At 40.2% G+C, this 26,979-nt stretch overlaps 1 protein-coding gene across 3 annotated transcripts; it reads left to right on the top strand.

Moving 5' to 3' along the window:
* Positions 1-815: 815 nt before the first annotated feature.
* LOC138949106 (N(G),N(G)-dimethylarginine dimethylaminohydrolase 1-like) lies at positions 816-26,272 on the top strand. 3 transcript variants are annotated; one of them, XM_070320855.1, is made up of 6 exons: positions 816-1,198; positions 4,418-4,520; positions 11,077-11,276; positions 13,402-13,533; positions 15,845-15,992; positions 19,168-19,306. In XM_070320855.1, exons 1-5 carry the CDS (start codon positions 917-919, stop codon positions 15,989-15,991), a joined length of 864 nt encoding a protein of 287 aa, XP_070176956.1. In that variant the 5' UTR covers positions 816-916; the 3' UTR covers position 15,992; positions 19,168-19,306. The 3 variants fall into 3 exon arrangements, 2 of the variants coding, with proteins under 2 accessions (XP_070176956.1, XP_070176955.1); XR_011450164.1 differs by lacking the exon at positions 15,845-15,992 and adding an exon at positions 25,960-26,272 and having other exon boundaries at positions 838-1,198; positions 19,168-25,758; XM_070320854.1 differs by lacking the exon at positions 15,845-15,992 and having other exon boundaries at positions 838-1,198; positions 19,168-26,272.
* The last annotated feature ends 707 nt before the right edge of the window (positions 26,273-26,979 follow it).

Raw genomic sequence — 26,979 nt, 5'->3', positions numbered from 1 at the left:
ATCATTTGGACGAATCTTCTGACATGGATTACAGGATCTTTTTGCGCACTTGGTCCTGTATTCTGGGGGTGTTCGGACACCGAGCAGAGTCTGCACACTGACAAAGTTGACTGAGAAATATGATCTTTGTGTCGCATCGAGCTAGTATCGCGTCGAGCATTTGTCCGGTCGAGCTTCTGTCGTTCGAGCTTATGTCGCGTCGAGCTTTTGTCGCATCGAGCTTATGTCCATTCGAGGTTTTGTCGTTCGAGGCCGTTTTGTCGTTCAGTCGAGCTTATGTCGGACACCGGACATCATCACAGACATTCTATCGAAAAAGAAAGAAAAAACAACATGTCGGGGTATTATCTGTACTAGAGAAAAATTCCATGTAATCATGCATGTTTCTCATTTTCCTGGAATTGCTCTACACACAAACACACACACGGCCACACTGACTGTCACACATCCACATCCACATCCACACACACACACACACACACACACACACTGACTCGGGCACACGTACATTGCGGCTCGCGTTTGGCTTGTTCTGATGTCCCTAAATTAAGTCTTAAACATGTTTCTGTCGCGGGCACAAAGCACTTGCGTGGGAGAGTCACTCCCATGTCACACAGGGAAATGAATGGCTGATGAATAATAACTTCGGTATGCGGCGTCAGTGTCCCTATCTCCAGCTCCCGGTCACTATTCAATCCATTGAATTAGATCACGCAAGCGAAAAAGCAAATTGATCGGCGCATATTTTTTTCAGTATGCGTGTGGAATGCGAGAGTTATTAGTGAAGTGAATTAGACAAATTGAAGTCTTTTTTACAGAGCAGACAAAAATCGACCTGGTCTAAGAGAGGTAACTCTATCAGAATCGGGACAACTCTCAGCGTGACGCGATTTTAGGTCATTGAAACTTTTGCAAAATGGCGAGCCCCTTCCATTTCAACTATGCTATCATCTGCCGCATACCCCAGTCGTTTGCTGCAAGGTCTATCCGCCCAAAAGATTGCGGTGAAGTGGACATAGAGAAGGCCCGGGAAGAGTACGAAACGATCCGAGAAGTGTTGAAAAACTGCGACGTGAATCTGATCGAACTTCAGGAGGATGAGAACTACCCGGACTGCTGTTTCGTGGAGGACTGTGCAGTTGTCATTGGTGGTACGGCTCTCATCACTCGTCCCGGTGACTCTACCAGACAAGGAGAGGTAAATGCACGGATCATCTTTTAACATCAAGGCTTCTTTGCTTTGTACAAGAAATAAGATTTGAGTTAGAAGTGAAATCAACGAGATAAAGTGTTATTTCCGGGTGTGGTGGTTTGGCGGTGCAGTGGCAGTTGACACAGATGACATTTTTAGGTGCGTTGAGAGCAGTCAACGGCGAATTGTCTTTTTGTGGTGACAATTCTCACCTCTCTGTCGATTTAATTGGAATATTTAGAATGGCAGCTGACAGTCAGAGTGAAATAGATGATGGTCTTACAGTTACACTTAAGTTTTGTAGAGAAAGTGCTATTACTCGTATTAGTATTACTATTACAGTATTAGTATTACTTATAATTTGTATTACTATTAGTCACATTTGATGATTTCATTGATTCATGGGTGCAACTCTGCCGGCTACATGCCGGCAGCCGGTTTTTGGTTTCATCGGCTGCCGATGTTTTTGTTCCAGGAGAGGTTTTTTTTGGCATTTAAATTTAAATACTAAAAAAGCTGGACCCCAACTTTTGCCGGTTTTTGGAATTTTCCAGGTTGCACCCATGTTTATTACATTGAATACAGCCCACTTCGTCAACATCACGGGCCAAAGAATCTAGACACAGCCATCGTCGAACGCTGAAGAAGAAGAAATTACATTGAATGTTTAGTGTGGTAGTGGTAATTAACACTGACTGTTTAATCTGGATCAGTATGTTTTAGGCTGAGTCAATGCCATGGGTGTTTGTAAGTAAGTACCAATGTGTTTTGTCAGGTCTGGGAAGGGGATGGACTGGGAGGTTTAAGCATTTTAACTTGAGCATGTGCCATGTATCGCAACTATGTCAGGGAGATATAAAGCAAAGCCCTTTCGCCAAAATCAGTGACAAATAGGTGAACACAAATCTACAACTGTACAATTGCATTTATTTCCTGCTCATAGTCATAAATGTCAGTGTATCCTAAAAACAGGCCAGGGAATTTGTTCTTCTGAATACAGAAGACTATTTTCTACATCTTCAGTTTTCCATCAGAATATTAAACCCTGTGTTTTGTTGCTGAAGCTAGGCTTGATAGTGCAGGCATGGGAATTGTCCGCCAAAATGTTTGTTTGTTCCGCCGGAAAAGCAAAAATGTCCGCCGAAAAAATAAAGGGGGGAGGCACACAAAAAAAGCACCGGTTACTTTTGCCTTAGCGCAAAAGCCCGCGAAAACTTTGTTCACGCACTGCTACCGCCCGCCTCAGTTACTTGAACTTTGAGTGAAACAGCTCGCTGTTGATTCGCGGGCACGCTATAGGATTCGCGGGCACGCGACAGCATTGAACGCAGTGTACCAGTGAAAATGTCGATCGCGCGTGTTATAAAACGTGGTCAAAGATTCGATGACACTGGATGCGCGAACAAATGGAAATGGGAGTGGGTATCGGCTGTTGTGGAAGTGAATAGAGACAAACAGCGCGTCGGCACCCGATTTAGAAAAATTGATGTTCGTGGTTCAGCATGGTGCATCGTCTGCAACACCTACTAACTGTTACTGACCATCTCCGCAGGAAAAAGCACATTGAAACGTGCTCTTCTCTCAAGGACAATCAACGTTTGCCAGGTGGTTTTTTTTCTGCTCAAGTAAGGCACAGTGCTCCTGAATTGTTTGATTTTCCTTCGATTTTATACGGCAGAAGAAGAACAGATTTTGGCTCAAGTCAAGCGAAGAACACCGCTCTAGATCTGAACTTTGCGCATCTGTTTCAGTTTTTCTCCATTCGAATGTCACTGTGCTGATCGTATTCGTAATCTTCGAACTATATTTACCAAATTTAAGCAAGGGTTGGAGCTGGTCTGGTACCCAAACCGCTAACCCACAAATCGAAGAAAAATCTATGCGTTGAGCCTTATTTTCTTCTTCTTTTTTTTTATACTTTTTTTTAAAACTCATTGTAAGAGATCATGGGAAAGTAACTTAAGTAGGCAATTCTTATTGGTGAGCCTTTGTAACTTTTATGTTTGAAAGTAAACCAGATTGTGTTACAAGTTACATTTTCCTGTTTGTCTCAACAGATCAATTTTTTTACAAATTTCAACCATATAATACATGTATATTTTTTTTCTTCAAAAAATCAAAAATTGGTACTAAAAACTCTGATTCTAAAAACAGAATTTAATGGCAAACTTGGAGCTCAGATGACACCAGATTGCACCATCTGGGTTCTTTGGAGAAATTTTTTTTCGGGGGGGCATGCCCCCGGACCCCCCTAGTAAGACTAGGCGCTTTGCGCCGTCGACTTGACGCTTCGCGTCTTCAGTTAACAATTTTCAGCCTTTTTTTACAATTTTCAATTCCCATGCCTGATAGTGATACCTTTAGACTTCACACATTTTGAAGATCGGTCTATTAGTATTAACACTGTAAATGTAATGTAACAATACTAACATACTGGTCATGTCTCCTTCTCAATGTCAGACAAGCGCCCGTTTCTTGACGTTTTGTTTTGCTTGGCAAGTCAACACGGGCGTATACATGAAATGGTTTTGTGCCAGCCAGACAAGAAGTAAACCGGATTGGTTGATACCGAAAGATTTGTCTACTGTTGTCGGTGAACAGCCGATGGGATTAGCCGCTGTGATCTACTCAGATCAGAGGGATGCTTGTCTACTGTCACCAGATCCCAGCCTTCCTCTCAGTAAGCGGTCCACAAGAAACGCTTCTTCCTAGCTTTCCTTGCAATATCTTGCGATTCTCACGGCTGAGAAATAGGGTCTGATCAGTCTGCTCTTCACCTTCCTGTGATCTTAAATGAATGAGTTTCAATGAAATGTGTGCTTGCTTTCTGGAAATTGATCTGATTTTAGGCCAAAAAAAAAAAATTGTCTGTTTAGGGTAACCCGACCAACCCTATCGATTTGGCGCCGACCCAAAAACTTTTTTTTGATTTCAAAAAAAAAAAAGAAAAAAAAAGAGGTAAAAATGCTAAAAAGAGACATTTGGCGTTTCTTTCTCTCTGTTTTATTTATACGTTAGTTTTGAAACATGTATTCATCAAATATAAGAAATGAATGTTCAGCCAACATAGCATTTACAAAAAAAACAACAACAAAAAACAAAAAACCTACCTACCTACCGACCCTACTTTTTTTGGTCATGTTACCCTAAACAGACAATTTTTTTTTGTTGGCCTTAATAAGAAAGTGACAGTTATATAGTTATACTTACTTTTCCATTTTTCAGGTTGGTGAGATCAGACGAGTGTTGAAGCAGGACATGCGACTGATTGTGAAAGAAGTGGGTGACGCCAAAGCCACGCTCGACGGTGGAGATGTTCTTTTCACAGGTTTGTCAAATTCAAATGTTTTTCAGTTTTTAATGCAGGGATGACCAAATCTGAAAATGTTAACTCGCCGGGCTGGCAAGTAACTTCAAGAAAGTCACTAGCCTGCCAGAAATGTCGCTGGCCAAGTGCATACCACAGTTGCTGCATCTGCAGTGTTTATGACTAAGTGCCAAAAGGTGCGCACGAAAAGCGGACAAAGGGGCTAAAAAATAAAAGTTGACCAACAAGACTGATATTGTGATTTTTGTTAAGACAACAGATGTTGGAACCCAATTATAAAAAGAAAAGACAAATGCACTCACATTATTTCACAAATAACGGGAATTGTGTTCGTTATATTATTCAACACACATGGCACTGAGACGTAGCATTCAGGTTATCTCGCACGTTTCTGAAGCTAGGGCTTTGAAACTTGGCACACTACCAAAGTATGGTGACCCCCAGATATGGTACAGATCACATTAAACCACATTGAATTTCAAGGTCACAGCTAGGTTAAATTTCCTTTCCAAACTGGACAATTGTCGTTGTACGCCTTACATGTTTTAAAGCTAGATCAGTTAGACTTTACATACTTTACATACTTTCAGAATTTTTATGAAATCTTAACAAAAGTGACCACCTGGTTAATCTTTCTAAAAATGTCAAGGTCAAAGTGGGGTCACATCTGGTTCAAAATTTGGAAGTGTCAATTTATTCAGCGCGTTTATAGCACAAACTTTGAGAATACAGACATTTTTAGTGTATGATGACCTCTACACGCGATTACAGTTTAGGTTGAAAAGGTCAAGGTCACAGCAGGGTTGCTTTGAGGTCAAACATAAAGATTTGTCATTGAGGATTTCTCGCATGTTTTTGAAGCTAGGGCTTTGAAACTTGGCACACTTCCAAGGTTTAATGACCCCCTTGTGTGGCGCAGGTCGCATTAAACCTCATCAAATTCAAAGGTCACAGTAAGGTGTAAAGTTGCTTTCCAAATTGGAAAATGTTCGTTGTCTTACATGTTTTAAAGCTAGAAACATTACACTTTAGCCAACTTTACATACTTTTAGAATGTTGATGCCATTTAAAAAGAAAGTGACCTGGTTAATCTTTGTCAATTTCAAGGTCATAGCGGGGTCAGGTTTGGTTCAAAATTTGGAATATTTTCATTTCGTCAATGCGTTTATAGCACGAGCTGTGAAAATACACACATTTCTAGAGTATGCTGTCCTTTACACTGTCTAGTCTTTATAAAGTCTTTATGAAAACGCCAAGCATCAAGGTCACAGCAAGGTCTTGTTGAGGTCAAAAATATAAATGTGTCATTTCACAAACGTCAACCAGACTTTGGTCACGTCAGAAGGGGCATCCAATCCTAGAAATTGTTAAAGTGTAAACTGTAGTTTTAAAAATGTTCAAAACATTGATAATTTTCCATTTTAAGATCCCAAATTGACCCTGTTGTGACCCTGAAATTTGACTTTGGTCAACCAGATTTGGGTCATGTTTGAAAGAGCTCAAGCTCTAGATCTACAAAGATGCACATGTGTTTAAGTTCTAGCCTCAGAAATATAAATACGAGCTAGTGACTATAACGTAGCCACGTTTTGAAGCTTAAAAGGAATTAACTTTCTGGCCTGCACTCGACCCCAATAGCTGTGACTTTGTAATTTGAGTATCATCACCCATACTGTAGTCACGTGTAAAGGTCATCGATGAAGTTTCAACTCTCTAGCTTACAATAAGTTTGGTAATTTCATAACTTCGCATTATTTGTGCCTCAACTTGACCCCGCTGTGACCTTGAAATTTGACGAGAAACATTTGAAGAATCATTAAGCAAAGGCGTTGTGCGAAGTGCCAAGGCTATTGCTTTAAAGGCAATGCAGAAAATCATTTGTTATCCTTGTTAAGGCCAAAAAAAAAAAATTGTCTGTTTAGGGTAACCCGACCGACCCTATCGATTTGGCGCCGACCCAAAAACTTTTTTTTGATTTCAAAAAAAAAAAAGAAAAAAAAAAAGAGGTAAAAATGCTAAAAAGAGACATTTGGCGTTTCTTTCTCTCCCTTTCTCTCTGTTTTATTTATACGTTAGTTTTGAAACATGTATTCATCAAATATAAGAAGTGAATGTTCAGCCAACATAGCATTTACACAAAAAAAAAACCAAAAAAAAAAACTTTACCTACCTACCGACCCTACTTTTTTTGGTCATGTTACCCTAAACAGACAATTTTTTTTTTTTGGCCTAAGCCATACGCGACCGAGCTGTGACCTTGAAATTTGACAAGGGTCAAGTATACTTCTACCATGCCTGAAGGCTGGCTTTTTAGCACCCAACTGGTGTGAATTTTCAAAGTTCTAGATGTACAAATGGTCAATAAATTGATAATTTTCCATTTTGATGATCCCAACTCGACCCTGTTGCGACCTTCAAATTTTACAAGACTCAACTTAAGCTTTAATTTCCATCTCGGAGAATTATCAAGCAAATGTGTTATACCAAGTTCAATTTCTCCAGCTTCAAAAGCAATGCCACCCATACGCAACCCAGCTGTGATCTTGAATTCTACAAGGGTCAACCAGACTTCCAACATGTCAGAAAGCTATTTAGCCCCGAATATGCGTGAAGATTCAAAGTTCTAGCTTCACAAGTGTCTGAGAAAAAAAATGCCGTTTTATACAGTCAGGAGAACCAGTCGTGACCTTGAATTTTGTTGAGGATCGACTTGATCTTCTCCATGTCGAAGGATAATTGATCGATTGCGTTGTATGAAGTTTCAAGGTTCTAACTTTAGAAATAAAGCAGAAATGGATAACAGTCTGGTTTTTGACTCACATGCGAAGCAAAAGTGAGTCTATGTACTCACCCGAGTCGTCTGGACGTCCGTCCGTCCGGAAAACTTTAACGTTGGATATTTCTTGGACACTATTCAGTCTATCAGTACCAAATTTGGCAAGATGGTGTATGATGACAAGGCCCCAAAAAACATACATAGCATCTTGACCTTGCTTCAAGGTCAAGGTCGCAGGGGCCATAAATGTTTAAAAAACAGCTATTTTTCACATTTTTCCCATTTTCTCTGAAGTTTTTGAGATTCAATACCTCACCTATATATGATATATAGGGCAAAGTAAGCCCCATCTTTTGATACCAGTTTGGTTTACCTTGCTTCAAGGTCAAGGTCACAGGAGCTCTTCAAAGTTGGATTGTATACATATTTTGAAGTGACCTTGACCCTGAACTATGGAAGATAACTGTTTCAAACTTAAAAATTATGTGGGGCACATGTTATGCTTTCATCATGAGACACATTTGGTCACATATGATCAAGGTCAAGGTCACTTTGACCCTTATGAAATGTGACCAAAATAAGGTAGTGAGCCACTAAAAGTGACCATATCTCATGGTAGAAAGAGCCAATAAGCACCATTGTACTTCCTATGTCTTGAATTAACAGCTTTGTGTTGCATGACCTTGGATGACCTTGACCTTGGGTCAAGGTCACATGTATTTTGGTAGGAAAAATGTGTAAAGCAGTTCTTAGTGTATGATGTCATTGCTAGGTTTAGTTATTTGACCTTGACCCTGAAGGTCAAGGTCATGTAAAGGTCAAGGTCAAGCATGTGAGTTGTATGGGCTTTGCCCTTCTTGTTTAACCCATGAGCGACACGGCTGTGACCTTGAGATTTGACAAGGGTCAACCAGACTTTCACCGTGTCAAAACGTTATCAAGCCCTGAATGTGTGTAAAGTTTCAAGTTTCTAGCTTACCACAAAGCTGTGAAAAGGATTATTGTCTGTTTGTTTGTTTTTTTACCCGTACGAGACCCTGCTGTGACCTTCACATTTGACAAGGATCTTTCTGAACTTCTTTGTGTCAGAGAATCATTGAGCTACGGCGTTTATGATGTTCGAAGGCTCTCCCTTTAAAAACAACGGAAAAAAGTGATAATTTAAAAAAAAATTATTGGCCCATACGTGACCTTGACATTAGACAAAGGTCAACCAGACTTCCACCGTGTATGGAGGCTATTAAGCCCAAAAGTGTGTGAACTTTAGGGTTCTTGCTTTCAATAATTCTGAGAAAAGGGTTAATTTCCGTGGGTTTTTTTTTACCAACACGAGACCTTGCTATGACCTTCAAATTTCTCAAAGATCAACCTGAAATTTTCTTGTCGAATGATGATTAAGCAAAAGCGTTGTTTGAAGTTTCAAGGTTCTAGCTTCAAAAATCTCTGAAAAAATATTTTTCTTCCGTTTTTTGATCTCCATGTGACCCAGCCGTGACCTTGAAATTTCACAAGGGTCAACAAGACTTTTACCATGCATGGGGGCGATTAGGCCCAAATGTATGTGAAGTTGCAAGGTTTTAACTTTAAAAAGTCTGAGAAAAAAAAAAAATTCTTTTTTGAGAACGTGTTGCACGCAAGACATCACGACAAACGCTCGTGTTTTTATTTTGTTGCTTTAAGGTCGACTTGCGTACCCGCTCTTTCGCTAATCTCAATTAAAATTTATCTTGGAAGTTCTGTTTTATTACGCTTATAATTAAGAAGATTAAACTAAGACAACAAATAGTTAGTTTTCCCATTAAACTCGATAAGCTAGTGACATTTTATGTTGAACGCAAGATGGTGTCGCACGCAAGATCTCAAAAGATGTTGACAACATAATTTCAACACTTGGTAGCGCATTCATGGTTCGTGATTTCTTCACAAATTTTGAACACAGAATGTGTCACATGGTTCCCTAGATGAAGTAGATCCTTGTACATGTAAGTTTTGTTTTTAAAAGAAAATAACCATTAATTACCGAACATTATGTTGCATGCAAGATATGACGACATTTTCAGATCGTTTTCAAAATTGCTGTTCAAAAGTTCTGCAGTCTTTGCTGGATTACTTGAAAGACAGCAGTTTGATACACCGTTATCGCTTGACGTGTCGACATCAATTCCAGAGTTTTTGAAAAAGAAATTTAGTAAATATCTGCGATTGAAAAATGTATGCCGTGATGACGACACATCTTGCGTGCGACACCTTAAAATTCGGTTATCGAAAAAAAAAAATTCTCTCAAGATTTAGATTTGACGTTTGGTCTCGTCTGTTAAGCTATGTTTCAAGCATTCAATCAAACGAAATGCAAGGCATTTGTGCTTCTTGTTATTTTTCTGTGGCATATTCAAAACACGAGGTATCACGATGTCCGTTTTCAGATGGCCGGTTTTGGCGTTATTTTTGACTTTAAACAAAGATAACTTCAAAACCGTTTAAGTCAGACACACGAAATTATGTCCACTATCTCTTCGCACATTCATCCACACACACACCAATTTTCAGCAGACACACGTTTTTAGAAACATTTTTATTGTAAAACAAAGTCGTCTTCTGTTCTGTGAGCACCTTTTGGCACTTAGTCATATATATGGCTTTGAAATTCAATATATATTACAACCAAACGTGTTGCATTGGAGTTTGGACAAGAATTTTCACTGGCCAACCGGGTGAATTGCGAGGCGGTTTCTGCTAGCCCGGCGGATTTTTTACTCGCCCCTGGCGATCGGGCCATCCCTGTAATGTTGATACCTATTTTCATGGTTGTTTGATCTTAAAAAAACAAAATTAGTTTAGTGTAGTAGTGTTGTAAATGAACAGAGAATTAGTCTTTAGTTATAAGAAGCATTATCCAGGATAAATGTTTCAATTAGAATACCAGGAATTTGTAATTTGAACGATCGTTTACTGTCTAGTTTCCTGATTTTCCACAAATGCAGGAAGGAAAAATGTTTAAAACCACTGAAATTATACAATCAAAACTGCATGCCTGATTTTCATGTTTTACATAACTCTCAGCTTTCATCCTTGGTGGGGGAATAAACTCTAAGGCCCCCCCCCCCCTCCCCCCCCAAAAGTGGTACATGTATGCTTCTGGTAACATGGCTACAAAAAATAGGGTAGGTAGGTAGGGATTGTTTTTGTTTTTGTTCTTGTTTTTGGGTCAGGGTAGAAAATAACTATTCAGTGACGCACAGAGACTGGACTTACTATACAAAGAGAAAGACAACACATTACAAAACAAATGAGACAAAAGGGATGCGGGGTTATCCCCCTTGTGTCGTCTGCCGTCTGTTACTTTCGTTTTTACGCTTTTTTATTTTTTTAATTTTATTTTTTTACATTAATGCAATAAAAAAAAGTTTAGGGTCGGCGGGAAAAAACTAGGTAGGGTCGGGTGACCAGAAACATACAACTTTTTTTTGTTGGCCTAAAGGCATTGATTGATATGTATTACTAATACTAATGCTAGTTGTGGCCAGATGTTGTCAATTTGGGATTGACATGTAATTTGAAACATTTCAAAGCTGTGTTTAGCGGGACTGTTTTGAGTGTATCTGTTTTTCAGTTTTCTTTGAATCATACTGAAGCAAAATCAGTGCTACAACATTGGTGAATCAGTTTTTAAAAGGTCAGTGTGTGTTGTGTGTGTGAGAGAGTGAGATGGAAAGAGAGAGTAAGAATGATGTAGAAGGAAAGAGCAATGATTTAAATTTAAACTCCATCTGTTTCTTGCAGGCAAAGAGATTTTTGTTGGAGTGGGCAAGAGAACAAACTCGCAAGGAGCCAAGGCAGTAGCAGACGCTTTCTCTGACCATGTAGTGTCCTTGCTGGACATCAAGGGCTCTGAGCTTGAACACCTGAAGGACGGCTTTTCCATGGCTGGACGCGAGATCATGGCTGTGGCCCCAGGAACTGACTGTACTCTTATCCTCAAGGTATGGGTAGATCAGTAAAATTAGACTAGTCGCTTGAAGCGATATAAAAACATTTAGTCAATCTGTCAGCCTGAAACTAGAAGATTAACACTAATAAACAGCCAACACTTGGACTGGGTGGCCGAGTGGTAACTCACTTGCGCTCGGAAGCAAGAGGTTGCGAGTTCAACCCTGGGTCAGGGCGTTAGAAATTTTCTCCTCCCTTTCCTAACCTAGGTGGTGGGTTCAAGTGCTAGTCTTTCGGATGAGACGAAAAACCGAGGTCCCTTCGTGTACACTACATTGGGGTGTGCACGTTAAAGATCCCACGATTGACAAAAGGGTCTTTCCTGGCAAAATTGTATAGGCATAGATAAAAATGTCCACCAAAATACCCGTGTGACTTGGAATAATAGGGCGTGAAAAGTAGGATATGCGCCGAAATGGCTGCAATCTGCTGGCCGATGTGAATGCGTGATGTATTGTGTAAAAAAATTCCATCTCACACGGCATAAATAAATCCCTGCGCCTTGAATATGTGCGCGATATAAATTGCATTAAAAAAAAAGAGAAAAAAAATCCCTGCGCTTAGAACTGTACCCACGGAATACGCGCGATATAAGCCTCATATTGATTGATTGAACACTGAGACTACATATACCAATTAAGACTTCGCCAACCTAAACCTGAAGACTGAGATGGGCCCATCTCGTCTCCGCGAAGCACGCAAACGTATTGCCTAATTAACCGATTTTCTTTATTTGTGAGTGCATTTTCAGAAAAAGATCCTGTAATCCATGTCAAAGTTCGGTGGGTTATAGAAACATGAAAATACCCAGCATGCTTCCCCCAAAATCAGTGTATGCTGCCTGAATGGCGGGGTAAAAACGGCCATACACGTAAAAATCCACTTGTGCAAAAACATGAGTGAACGTGGGAGTTTGAGCCCATGAAAAAAGAAACAAGTCGCGTAAGGCGAAAATACAATATTTAGTCAAGTAGCTGTCGAACTCACAGAATGAAACTGAACGCAATGCAACGCAGCAAGACCGTATACTCGTGGTCCACCGCTCACGGCATAGGCAGTGAAATTGACAAGAAGAGCGGGGTAGTGGTTACGCTATGCTGCATAGCACGCTTTTCTGTACCTCTCTTCGTTTTAACTTTCTGAGCGTGTTTTTAATCTAAACATATCATATCTATATATTTTTGGAATCAGGAACCGACAAGGAATAAGATGAAAGTGTTTTTAAATTGATTTCGAAAAAAAAATTTTGATAATAATTTTTATATATTTAATTTTCAGAGCTTGTTTTTAATCCGAATATAACATATTTATATGTTTTTTGAATCAGCAAATGATGGAGAATAAGATAAACGTAAATTTGGATCGTTTTATAAATTTTTAATTTTTTTTACAATTTTCAGATTTTTAATGACCAAAGTCATTAATTAATTTTTAAGCCACCAAGCTGAAATGCAATACCAAACCCCGGGCTTCGTCGAAGAGTACTTGACCAAAATTTCAACCAATTTGGTTGAAAAATGAGGGCGTGACAGTGCCGCCTCAACTTTCACGAAAAGCCGGATATGACGTCATCAAAGACATTTATCAAAAAAATGAAAAAAACGTTCGGGGATTTCATACCCAGGAACTCTCATGTCAAATTTCATAAAGATCGGTCCAGTAGTTTAGTCTGAATCGCTCTACACACACACACAGACACACACACAGACACACACACAGACACACGCACATACACCACGACCCTCGTTTCGATTCCCCCTCGATGTTAAAATATTTAGTCAAAACTTGACTAAATATAAAAAGAAGAGTGTAAAAAGCACAGCGTGTTTCCAGTGTCTGCGCGAGGAAGCGCTGTCGAAAGCGCAGTGTCGATCTGGCCATCTGGCAGTCGTGTCCCCGTAAGTAGGCTACAGACAGACAGATCTAGATCTAGTGTCTCGCACTCTTGCACCGTATCACTTATGCTTACTGTGTGTGTGTATGTGTGACGGAGTGATTGAGTTTGTGTTACTGTTTGTCGATTTCTTACGTGAGCCTTGAAGGCTTCGCCTCTTGTTATTCTTAAAATGCTCACGAAGTACGATTAAACTGAACTCTCTTTGTTAATTTCTTTCACAGAAAATGCAGGAAGTTGCCAGCTGCCAGTACAAAGTGATGCAGCTGGACTCCCGGCGTGCCGTGGACATGCTGTACGTCAATGGCCGCCTGATCCACCATGTCCGCAATGAGATGGGTGACCACAGCTATGGGGTGAGTGTTGAACAGTGAACGGTCCTGTTTGTGTGTGTGTTGAAGTCAGTTAGTCAGTGTCTGTCTGTCTGATCCACCATGTCCGCTATGAGATGGGTGACCACAGCTATGGGGTGAGTGTGGAACAGTGAACGGTCCTGTTTGTGTGTGTGTTGAAGTCAGTTAGTCAGTGTCTGTCTGTCTTATTCACCATGTCCGCCACCTTTGAGCGGTGTTTCCTATGAGTATGGTTGTCACATTTCATGCCTTTGTTAGTTTGATTTATTGTGCGAGTGTGGGTAGCTTCCCCTTATGTGTGAGTTTCATTATTTATCCTGAAAAAATAAGGGGGGGGGGGGGGGGGGGGGGACCGTTTGAGTGGTGTTTCCTTTGAGCATGGTTGTCACATGTTGATTGTGATGCAATCATTAGTTCTGTTGTCCGAGTGTAGGTAGTTTCCCTTATATAATTATGTGAGAACTTCATTTTGTTCTGTAAGTTGGCTGATCATATTTTGTTTTTAACCTTAGTTTCAAATGTGTTATTTAACAGCAATTTTAGTGAATTTTGGTTATTTGTGTATATATATAGTATTGCCTATGTTTGTGAAGCATATTTGTAAATACCTCGATTCTGCAATATTATAAATATCAGGCATGATTAGTATTACCCCTGTTTGAAGTTGAGCGCAAGCTGCCTGTTTCAATTCTTCCTATTAGTGAAATTAGTTTCCCATAGCTGTGCACCTATCATAACATGTTTCTATAAAGTTTGCTTCTCTTGTTTGTTAAAATGTGTTTGTTCAAATTTCAACCTATTGTCCTTGCTGATGCTGATAAGTAGACTTTCTTGTACATTATCAATAGTGCTACTGTTAAAAAAGAAAGGTTAAAACTCTCTGGGGCATGTATAAGTTTGGAAATGATACACTGAATTGTACTTTCTTCTTGTTATTCGAGTTTTGGCTGTAGAACTTTTTACTTGAATATGTACATTTTAACCATTGCTGAGCTGTTAGCTCAAAGTTTCTCATTTTGATGATTTTTTTGAAGTAGCTTGATTGCCTGTAACTAAGAGCAGGAATGCTGTCCTCTGCTTGCGTCCGTTGCGTGCGGTCATGACAGGCGGGGATATAGCTCAGTTGGTAGCGCGCTGGATTTGTATTCAGTTGGCCGCTGTCAGCGTGAGTTCGATCCCAGGTTCGGCGGAAATTTATTTCAGAGTCAACTTTGTGTGCAGACTCTCTTCGGTGTCCGAACTCCCCCCCGTGTACACTACATTGGGTGTGCACGTTAAAGATCCCACGATTGACAAAAGGGTCTTTCCTGGCAAAATTGCTTTGGCACAGTTAATAATTGTCTACCTATACCCGTGTGACTTGGAATAATAGGCCGTGAAAGGTAAATATGCGCCGAAATGGCTGCAATTACTGGCCGTATAAAATTTCATCTCACACGGCATCACTGCTGAGCGCCTAGAACTGTACCCACGGAATATGCGCGATATAAGCCTCATTGATTGATTGACTGTAAGAATGGAGTCGTTCCTTGATAAGCCTGGAATGCTATCTTTTCCTGCATGAACCTTGTATTTTGAACTGTGAGGAAGCCTTTTCTCCTAGACTCATGTGAAGAGGACTGTGAAGTACGAGGAACTGTGCTTTTTCTGTGTCTGGTTATCTTCTACTACGTTTAAATGGAGAAAAAAAAACCCACCTGGAAAGTTGATGATTTGCATAAATGCTTTTTGTTTTTATATAATACAAGACAATTGACACTGTAGTTCATGAGTAGGCCTACATAACTTTTAGCTCCCAGAATGACATGTGCTGCTTGCTTTACCCTGTGCACTGAGAGGAAGTCCTACTCCGCAGGCCTCAAACACTGAGCATGATTTATGCAGCCCAAACAACTCAAGTCGGCCTTGCATGTTTTCTATCCTCTTCTGATGTAAATAAAACCTCCTCTTCAGTCTGAAGAGTTTCAAGACTGACTTTCAAGTGCTGAAGGGTCAAGGACAAACTTGGAGTAGTTGGCCTGCTTGTGTTCTCTGAACGGCTGTCCACTTCGTTAAGAGCAAATAATTAATCAAAAGACTCAGAAGCATGATCAGCTCCATAACAGTTGGCATGCTTGCATTTCCTGTGACCCTTTGGCCTACATTGCCTGTGACCTTGCGACCTTGACTCCTGGCATGCTGGAAAATGCGACCTTGACTGAAAAGACCAGAGCATGGATACATCCTCTGCCTCAAAGAATGGCTGCAACTAAATGAGAGAAAAATGCTGGAGTTTTGAATAAATCGTTTGTTCATCCAACGATGGTCCTTCAAGGAACTGATGAAAGCTGCTGACCCTGACCTCAAGCGTCACGAGATGCAGGTCAACCACCTTTCGGCCAACGGTCGCGCCATATCACGGATGGTGCTGCCCTTCCTCAAGCTGAAGCATTACAAGCACATCATCTCCTCCTTGCCTTAGTGTGAGTGCATACCCTGCATGGGCGGAAACAACAGGATGGTGGCGTATGTTAAAATCCATAACATATAGATGCTTATATTCCAAATGAAGAATCCCCCCCCCCCCCCCCCCCCAAAAAAAAAAAAAAACGTCAAATTTCGGGGAAGTTTAATTCAGGACAATTTGCGTGTTGTTTTGTCCTGGATTAAACATACCAAAAATGTACCTTTCTTGTTCGTTTTATTGTTGTATGCTACAGTTATACATGTACGGTACTTTGCAACAGCACAGCACAACAGTACTTTGTTTTTTTGCTGTGTACTGTTGTGCACTGTTGCAGGGCCTCACATCCATGAGAGGTAGCATAGGACAAATGTCCTGGCCAATGTAAAAGTGATAGGACATTTGTCCTGAACAAAAACAAATCAATAGGACATTTTTTTCCCGTAACAAAACGTAAATATAATTAAACTTGACTAGTTTCTTGGCACGAGGGTAAAAAAAACAACTTTTCTTGGCAAAAAGGTAACAGAAAATATAAAATAAATTACATCGAGTCAGTGCAGTGTTTCTGTCTCAACTTCAACTACTGTGCTGGTTCCTTTCTTTTGCTATTTAAAAAGCATTCGCTTCCTCGTGGATGTCCACTTTTCAACAACCTTCACCACCCACTGTGACTTGTGAATGTCATCCCAGGGGTCGACACTAACTTATTTGGCCTGGGGCCACACTGGCCCCAGAGATGGAAATTGCTGGGGCGGAAAACAAAAATCTGGGGCCCACTCTCAGTATTCACGTGCGGCAATGCATTGTCGGTTTTTCTTCATCGTACTGAAGCCAGGGAAATTCTTTCAACCATTTGACATTGAAATTACGACAGCGCTTTTGGCTGCATCGGTCTCCTTTTTTCGTTTCTCTCCACCCTGTTCTTCATATTCATTTCCATGTCTTTTTACACCAGGGATGTGTCGCCACATTTTGCGTTTGGCATTTGAAGGCGATACTTATCTCTCACGCTAAAGAGCGCAATCTGGGAGTTATTTCCCTTGCGGCATTGTCCTTCGACGATTTCAATGGTTTTTTTTCTTGACTGCGGCATTGATCGTAACGCAAATTTCAGTGACGACTTTGACTGGCGATTTTTAGTGATTGGCTCTGGCATTAGAATTTTCGGTTTGTCATTGTTGGAATTTATCCTGGGGCGGAGTGGGCCCCAAGCTTCGGCAATGTTTGGGGCGGAACACAAAACTCTGGGGTGTTCCGCCCCCCGCCCCCGCTAGTGTCGAACCCTGCTTTTTTTTACCCCTCCAGGTACACACGCATCAAGCTTGAGACGAAGTTACGTGTGGGGGTGAGGGAGGGGGTAGTGTCTTTCTTCGGCTCCGATGCTTGACTATCGTGATCGACATTCTCACCTGGGCGATCGGGCTCTAACTGCTCTGGGGCTGGAGGAAGCTCAGTTTCCGTGCTACTGACAGATGATGAGGGAAGGGACTTGAAGTGTAATTTCTTCTGTTCCTTTTCTGGGATCAGTTTTCGTTTAGGCGGCATGTTTGTTATTTTCGGGGAAAGCGCGAAGGGAGGCAACTCTCAACTGGCTTCGAGCATTCCGAGTTGCGAGCCTTGGAAACTCTTTGGTACTAGAGGCACAAAGTGTCTAATTTCGTCTGCTACACATCGCTTCGCAATACATCGATAAATTAGCATTCAAACTACTGTAAATTGAGAAGTACTGACGATGTCCAGATCAAATGATAGAATAATCGGACATTGACCACTTTGTGACAAAAACAATAGGACATTTGTCCTCCTGCATGAAAAATGTATAGGACATTTGAAAAAAATATCCTCATATGTCCGATGTCCGACGTGGATGTGAGGCCCTGCTGTTGTTAGGTAGTTTCTATGATTAGCTGGTGGAAGGAGGCATTTACACTAAAATCTTTCGTCTTTACAAATACATCTCGCTTTCTGTGTGTGTGTGTGTGTGTTTTTCATTAACTTTTCCAGTGAATACTACTAGTATTTCAATTTTTTCCTTGAACATGATAAAAACAGATTTGACACATTTTGCTGTCCAAACTGCCATACAGTGGAATCTCCCTTTTAAAAGTAGAACCTTTCAGATTTAAGACTCGCCCCTTTTCATGTTAGACCCTCATAAAGTCTCCAAACATACATTGTGCCCCAGTTTTAATGCCTGATTGTCTCGGACTTCCTGCGCTCTTTAGGCCCCCCCCCCCAAAATAGTCTGTTTACGGTATCCCGACCGACCCTATTTTTTCGCGCGACCCTAGATTTTTTTTTGGGCATTTGGGGGAAAAAAAGAAAAAAAAGTCTTTGTTTTTTGGCAAAATAACTTAATTAAAAATATGTTTTTTTGGGGAAAAAAAATCCCGACCTACCGACCCTATTTTTTTTGCCTATGTTACCGTAAACAGACTTTTTTGGGGGGCTTAGAGGACGGGCGACTGGACACATTTTGACTTATGAAGTAAAGTGGTGTCTGTACTTCTTTGTATCAGTAGTTTGCCAAGAATGAGGGAAGCTAATCTGTGTTGTGTATGCAGAAAGTTATCAAGACTGAATAATTTTTGCAAATATTGTTTGTGCAGACTTAAATGTATTAATCTTTTTGTTCCCTGTAGGATGTCCACAGACGTCCGGGGTGACTTGCTTTAATGGGCAATAAACCGTTCAGTAATTAACAATTGAAGAAGAAGAAAAACAACAAGCAATGTGTGTGTGTGGTTAAATACTGGTTTCATTAATACAACAAGGGCACACTGTACGTTGTCAATTCAGGTAAACGCAGGTAATGCTTTGTATACAGGTATTTACTGGGAGAGTTGGCACAGAAAACTAAAAATGACTCTTTGCACATTTTTGGGCAATATTTTCATGTACTTTGAAGCAAAAAAGCATACAAAAACACATTTATGCTAAAAACATTTTGTTACCTGGTGCCAAATTGTTTTAGATAATGATGGATTTCTGGTTCAAAAACCTAAAACTGACTGACTGCACATTTTGGGGGCAAGTATTTTGATGTACTTTGAGGCAAAAAAGTATAAAAAGACACATTTATGCTGAATTTTTGTTCTCCTAGTGCCAACATTTTTTTGAGAAAATGATGGACTTCTTCCGAAAAGTCACAAAAAGTGACTCCACGCTAATTTCCTGTGTCGTGTGTGCAGAAACTTGACGAGAAGATCCCCTACACCCGCCACCACATCGCCATGACGGAGCTGACCAAGGTGGGGGGCACCATCAGCTCTCTGATCATCCCCATCAACATCCAGCGCGCCCCCAAGATGCTCTCTTCCGACATCACCAATGCCGACCTGGGCCAGCACACCACGTGGCTCAACTACTAACTTCCCCGCCCCCCTCTCTCACTTCACTTTCAGCAGCTCTGCTTGGCGCAGCTTGCCTCCACTGCATTTTTCTCTCAAGCCAGTAACGGCGGTGCCAGAATGTTTAAAAGATTCACTCTTGGCAAATACGCCTTGTCAGTGGGGCAACATTGCTGGGAGTCAAATATTAGCTTGGCGTAGCACTCTTTAGCTACACCTTTTTTCCCTTCTCAAACCGGTAATCATGTGGCAAAAATGTTAAAAGATTCACACTCTTCAAGTACTTTTTGTCAATGAAGCAACATTGCTGGGACTCAAATACTAGCTTGGCGTAGCACTCTTTAGCTACACCTTTTTTCCCTTCTCAAACCGGTAATCATGTGGCAAAAATGTTAATAGATTCACACTGTGCAAGTACTTTTTGTCAATGAAGCAACATTGCTGGGACTCAAATACTAGCTTGGCGTAGCACTTCTTAGCTACGCTTTTCTCTCAAACCAGTAATCATGGGGCCAGAATATGACAGATTTCACACTCTAAATGCATGTTTTGTTCGTGAGGCAACACGGCTGAAGCCAGCACATTTTGAGAAGCAAATTATATTAGCAGCTCTGCTGGGATCAGCGCCCTTTCAGTATCACTTATTCATTAATCGGCAGTGCTGAAGCCAGCATATGTAAGGAGTCAAATACTGGCAGTTTCAAATTCAGCAGCTTTGTTTCTAACCCTTCCATTATCTCTTGTCCACAAATCAACAATGCTGACGCCAGCACTGTCAAGTACTCAAATATTAGCAGCTACAAATTGAGCAGCGTAGTTGGTTTGGCAGCCTTCTTATCACAGTTTTGACTCCAGTTTCGGCCTGCAAACTTCAGCGGCTCTTATTGGTATGGCACCCTCTCTAATAGAGTCATTCCGAAAATAAGTCTGTTGAGTTTGAATGGGTAGTGGGAGAGTGACCTTTTCTTGCAAAACATTGGAGATGCCAGTCACTATCGAGGGCTGTGTCAGAAACACGTGTAAGCATGCACGTGTTTCTGACTCACCCCTTGCTAATGATTGGCCCATCAAATGTTTGTACAAGTTTTTGCAAGAAAAGGTCACTCTTCCACAGCCCATACCTAATGGACAGAGTTATTTCCGAAAATCGTCTATTGTCCATGCTATTTTTCCACAAGTCAGCGAGGAAGGAACCAGCTATTAACATTTCAGGTGCTGCTTTTGGCTAGAACGAACCTTCCAGAGGAATGAATGGAAAAAGAATGTACTTGTAGATTAGCAGAATATGACTGTATCATGAAAATGTGTGTCATATCGTAATCATTTGAATCTCATCCAAAATTTAAGATGACTGAATGTTTTCGATCAATTGACAGCAGGAAGTTATCCCCCCTTGTGCATCAACAGAAGACACTCTAGAACTGTGATGCGATTCGTATGTAAGTGACCCTCACTTCACTATGCAAGCTGAAAGTACTCCAGCCTCTGTGCCAAATGTGACAGTGAATTTCGGTTAACTGATGTTTTTCATGCTAATGTCACGTTTAGTTACTTCAAAATGTGAAGCATAAGTTCTCGTTCATCTGAGATAAGGTCTGGCGTTTGATTCGTAACATTCCATTGCTAGCGGTTGGACAAACGCTTTATATTTGCTGCTTTTTAGTCGAAATATTAGTTTTTTGCTGTAGTGTTTTTTTCAAAATGTTATGCTAATTTCCTCGAGCTTATGTCAGAAGTGGAATACAATGAAATTGAAATGTTTCTGTCTGCATTAAGATTATAATGTGTTGTAATCGAAAAAAAAAGAACTTAGCAGATATTTTTGAATAGGCAAAACATAGAATCAGCAATATATTTTTTAATTAGTTATCTTTAACATGCTGAAGAACTAGAGCAGTTTAAAGAAAGGTATCCTTTTGAAGGGTCAACTGTTATGCAATTTCATCTGTGGGCATTACAATTTAAATATCAAAGCAATTCAATCATTAGTCTCAGAAAAACCGGCACGGTTGGCCTAGTGGTAAGGCGTCCGCCCCGTGATCGAGAGGTCGTGGGTTCGAACCCCGGCCGGGTCATACCTAAGACTTTAAAATTGGCAATCTAGTGGCTGCTCCGCCTGGCGTCTGGCATTATGAGGTTAGTGCTAGGACTGGTTGGTCCGGTGTCAGAATAATGTGACTGGGTGAGACATGAAGCCTGTGCTGCGACTTCTGTCTTGTGTGTGGTGCACGTTATATGTCAAAGCAGCACCGCCCTGATATGGCCCTTAGTGGTCGTCTGGGCGTTAAGCAAACAAACAAACAAACAAACAAAGTCTCAGAAAACACTCTCAGTCACTTTATGCCAGAATTTTATTGAACCAACTGCACAAACGAACTCAATGCACTTATTTATTTGTCCTTTGTACAAAAATATGTGCTCCCTATTGACAGATATTCTCGTTCAGTTTGATTTGAATGATTTATGTGCTGTGGACAACAGCTAGGACATATGGTACCTGATAACCAAAGGCTGATTTAGCCCACTTAAAGAGAAATGTGTATACCATAAAATCATTATTTAAAAAATGTTCTAATCGATGAAGCCCTTTCTTTAAGATTTAAAATGAGATGTTTGATGATTGCCCAGGCTGTTTGTCCCTGACTGTTGGTCCCATGGACAACTTGTCAGACAGATATTGCTGCACTGTGCATCTCATACTGTTGCACGTTTTACAGATACACTTTAAAAATGATAAATTGTTCTCAGTTAAAAATCTTTGGTGCTTACTGAGGATATGTATGTACAGCCTGTGAATTGTTACTCTTCAAATTGTGCACCCACTTTTAGTTTTACAGAGAGGATATTTCACTGCACTTGAATGAAGTGGTTTTTTAGGCTGCCAGGGCTATTTCAAACAGTACGTTTCTTACATCTTTCATTCACCCAAGACTATTTGAATCAGAATGTTATATGGACAACAAGAATGATGATGCTTCAGTGTTAATTATGTGACCTTCATTAAGTTCATCGAGGAAGTATGAATTTTTCCGGAGTATATAGTGACTGTGTGTTGAACCTCTTTTCTTCATCTTCCAAAAACGTGACAATGATTTGTTCCTGTTATTGTTGTTAATTGTGAAATGACAAAGTGGATAGCTGCAATGTGAATTAATATTGCCGTTGTGGTCACTCTTGAGTAGAGACTGTACATCCTAGGGTTAGTTTGTGACTTAGCTTCTGTTTGATACATCCTTGAAGAATATGCAATGTTCAGACCCATATCTGATTGCTGATTAATACTCAGGAGTATATTCTTTGTAAAAGCGCCTCGACTGGCTTGTTGTTCCTTCCCAACATTATCTTTTCTCAGTCCGTCTCAAAACGCCTCGTTCTATTGTCGTCTTGCTCAGCTTACCGTCTTTGTGGCGCTTCTTATTTCATAGTCAGGAGATGTATTTGGAAGCGTTGGCTCAGTTTCTTCCTGCCGTACTTGTCCATCCCTGGTTCCATCCATTTTTATGCCAGACATTTGTGTGTCATGATGTTGCTCGCGTTAATGTAGCGGTGGTCATGACATCTATCACAATTAATTCTTTGATTAGATCGTGAAGGTTATCCAGAATGGGCAGGTCAGTGTGTTTGGTGATGCCCTTATCACTGGGTAGCTTTCTTCTTTAGTTTCACTATCTCCCGCTTCCTTTAAGCACAGATAAACTGAGTCACAAGTGTTCAATGTTTGTGTTGTAGCTGCTTTTTGAAATACACACTGTACCATTGTATGGGAGTGTTCAGTGGAACCCCCCTTTTAAGACCTCAACAAATCAGGTACTGTACACCCCCCGCGGGTTAGGGGGAGTCCCATATTGGTTGGGACGAGAAAGAATTTACCCGATGCTCCCCAAAATGTCGTAAGAGGCGACTAACGGATTCTGTTTCTCCTTTTACCCTTGTTAAGTGTTTCTTGTATAGAATATAGTGAATTTTTGTAAAGATTTTAGTCAAGCAGTATGTAAGAAATGTTAAGTCCTTTGTACTGGAAACTTGCATTCTCCCAGTAAGGTCATATATTGTACTACGTTGCAAGCCCCTGGAGCAATTTTTTGAGTCACTTGAGAAAAAGTGACTCTATGTAATCGGTCAGTGTTAGTCTGTCCGTCCGGCCGGCCGTCCGTAGACACCACCTTAACGTTGGACTTTTCTCGGAAACTATCAAAGCGATCGGGCTCATATTTTGTTTAGTCGTGACCTCCAATGACCTCTACACTTTAACGATGGTTTCAGCGTCAAAGGAAAAATTAGACATTTTATATCTTTGACAAAGTTCATCGGATGTGATTGAAACTTTGTAGGATTATTCTTTACATCAAAGTATTTACATCTGTAGCCTTTTACGAACGTTATCAGAAAAACAAGGGAGATAACTAGCCTTTTCTGTTCGGCAACACACAACTTAACGTTGGGCTTTTCTCGGAAACTATAAAAGTGACCGGGCTCAAATTTTATGTGAACGTGACTCATTGTGTTGTGAATAGCAATTTCTTCCTGTCCATCTGATGCCTCATATAATATTCAGAACTGCGAAAGTGACTCGATCGAGCGTTTGCTCTTCTTGTTGATTAGTGCTTTTGTGAACAAGAAACAATTGACAAGTGGCTCTATCCCATCTCCCCCCTTCCCCCGTCGCGATATAACCTTCGTGGTTGAAAACGACGTTAAACACCAAAGAAAGAAAGAAAGAACATGTATTATAAAGGAGGAGTCTCAAAATGGGGGTACATTTACAGAAATTATGGACTGAAAATCTGAAAAGCAAGGTCTTAAAAAGGGGGGGTTCCACTGGAGCTGTGGCTTGGCTGGGTGGAACCATTCTACGTTTGCTTTTCTGTCTCGCTGTGTTTTCCCCATGTTTCTGATGTTTGACTTGGTGTACACAGAACAAAATCTGGTAAAATCTGAATGTCTATGTCAATGCTACGCACCTTTCCATTTTCCCTGTTGTGCAGGACATTTGGCCTAATGCGGCCGTTTTCTTTTTTAATAGCGAATTTTTTATTCTGGTGATTTATTTTTCTTTGTTTTCTTTGCCACCTATGTATTGCAGTTTTATTTTTTTCTCATTTATTTTTTGTGTTGTTGTGTCTTCTAAATGTGTGTTCTGCAGCATCTGGTATTGAGCCAAAGAATTGTCTTTTTCGGTAGCTCAGTTAAACAGAAAAATGACATCTTCAAAATTATTCTGCTAGAATGAATAGTAGCATTTTGAGTTCATCTGCTGCTCTGAACAATTTACAATCTAAAAAGTCACACACATTCTTGAAATGAAGCTTTCCATACAGAAGCTTAGTTTTATCTCTCATTCTTTGGTAATGCATTGTTCTTGCAAAGTGGTTCTGTGGTTCTCTTTTGTTCAAATAATCTTGTTGTAAATAATTCACTGCCTAAACTAAATTATACCTAGATGTAGAGTCTCTTACCTTTTTGCTTGTTAAATAACTTGTGTCAGATTTTTTCTCTCAATTCTAATGCTAGTTCGTTTTGGTGGACAGAGAACAATTGTTAGTTTGTTTTGAGTGGACCAAATAAAGAAAACATGACAGACTCTCAGTATGACTGCACACCAATAAGAAATGTCGTTTTTGATTAGTCAGGAAGGGTTTGCATGCTTTGCTTTGAAAGTCATCACTGCCATACCTGTTTGGTTTTAAGTAAACCATGCATTTCACCACAGTATTTTTGGATCAGCAAGGCTATTGCGAATTTTAGCGTCATAGTGATTTTTTGGCTGGAATATTTAAAGTGTGTTTATCTTTTATAGAAGCTTAAATATACTTTCAAGCGACCCTTATCACATGCCAATTGGTAATTTTTCAATACTATGAAAGGCTTTGCTTGTTAAGTGTGTCAGTTGTTCCTATGTATGTTGCTTACTAGTTGCATCTTTTCAGCTCAAGTTACTGTATTGCTTGTTATATTCTTGCCACCAGTTCATTTTCCTGTCAAATACATTGATTTACAATTTTTTTTTAATGTTAGTTGAATTTTGAGATTATAGTTGTACTTTTTCCTTCTGCTAGTAGTTTAAATCATGAGTTATCCTAGGTTAAAAAGGATTTTCCAAGTTCACATTTCAGCGTTTTGTGTTACTTTGCCTGTGTAGTGTTTTTGTGTGAGTTAGACTTGCACAGTAGATGAAGTATACTTTGTAAGCTATGGCTTTGTTACTGATTTTTTTCTCTCCATTCTTGTATGCAATGAAGTTTCAGGATGTCCTTAAATAGAGTAAAACTTAGGAAGTAATATTCCAGCTTTGAAGGAGCAAAGATCAAAGGAGTTTTGGGTCAATAGGATATCCTTTCGAGTTCACTGGAAACAGTAACTGTCCAAAGCGTGTTTGATGCTGAACGTTTCATACATGGATAAACCTGAACATCTTAAGAATTTTGTTTAAGGGTAGGAGACACCATTGTCAAACACAAAAATTACGATTTTTCATGATTTTTCGTTTTCTACTTTTTACAAAACTACAACCATTCTACTTTCGTTTGTGCATGTCAAAATCAATGTGTTTTTACTGGAAGTTGTTTATTTCTCATTTTTAAAACTATTATTTACTATATGTGTGCTTCTATCATCTTTCAAACATCCTTAAAGTAGAACTAGAAATATGAAGTTTTGCAAGCTTCTATCACAAGTTTCGTGTAATGCAGGTTAAAAAGTTCTTGTTGTGAATTTGGTGGTTTGCTTGAAAGTTATGTTGGGTTTTTCAGGTTATTTTCAAGCACATTTTTGGGATATGGGTGTAACATTTTTGTGGTTGTTTTAGCATTAGTGCACATTCCACCGTCAATAACATGATATGTTAATAATATTGTTACTTTTATAATCTTATCTCTATATTAGATTTATATCTAAAATGCTATAAAACTGTATTTTTTAATAAAAGCGTTAACCACAAAAGTCAAAAGGTGTGTGTGTGTGTGTGTGTGTGTGTGTGTGTGTGTGTGTGTGCTTGCTTGGGCACGTGTGTGAATGTGTGTGTGATTTGTGCGCATGTCATGCTTGTGTGAATGATTATATGCTAGCTTGTGTGAGTGTACGTGTGACTGTGTGTGTGAAGGAGTGGTTATGTGCATGTGTGTGTGTGAAGGAGTGGTTATGTGTGTGTGAAGGAGTGGTTATGTGCATGTGTGTGTGTGAAGGAGTGGTTATGTGCATGTGTGTGTGTGAAGGAGTGGTTATGTGCATGTGTGTGTCTCCCCCACTTGCTTTGTCTCATTAGACCACGCTTTGAATTCGTGTCCTGCAGGTTTTGTGCGTCTCGTTTTTGCTTGTTTTTTATTTTTTTTATGTTCTTTGTGTGTGTGTGTGAGTGTGTGTGTACGAATACGAACGTTTAATTGCTATATGCCGTCGGTTCCTTACAATGGGGAATTTACTGAATTCACGCGCGACAAAAGTACGGTGACACTGGGCTGCGCACCGGGGCACTATTTGTGCAATTGATGCTGCGCACCGCGGCCAGTAATAAACGTGTTATCATGCTCCTTCAAAGTGTGTAGCATACTGTTTTCGATTGCGACCGTACTTAAGAAATACCCCCAGAAAGTTTTCTCACCCCCGCGGACAAGAACAAGCGGAAAATCAGACCAACAAAGTTCCACGGGTGTACAT

Source organism: Littorina saxatilis, linkage group LG15 (assembly GCF_037325665.1).
Source record: "Littorina saxatilis isolate snail1 linkage group LG15, US_GU_Lsax_2.0, whole genome shotgun sequence".
NCBI classification, from domain to species: domain Eukaryota; kingdom Metazoa; phylum Mollusca; class Gastropoda; order Littorinimorpha; family Littorinidae; genus Littorina; species Littorina saxatilis.
This window is presented reverse-complemented; position numbering and strand designations above follow the sequence as displayed.

Excerpts from the sequence above, each read along its gene's own strand:
- LOC138949106 (XM_070320854.1), top strand. The coding sequence starts at position 917 with ATGGCGAGCCCCTTCCATTTCAACTATGCTATCATCTGCCGCATACCC. Across the intron at positions 1,199-4,417 it reads ACTCTACCAGACAAGGAGAG|GTTGGTGAGATCAGACGAGT; the intron begins GTAAATGCACGG and ends TCCATTTTTCAG. Across the intron at positions 13,534-19,167 it reads TGGGTGACCACAGCTATGGG|AAACTTGACGAGAAGATCCC; the intron begins GTGAGTGTTGAA and ends TCGTGTGTGCAG.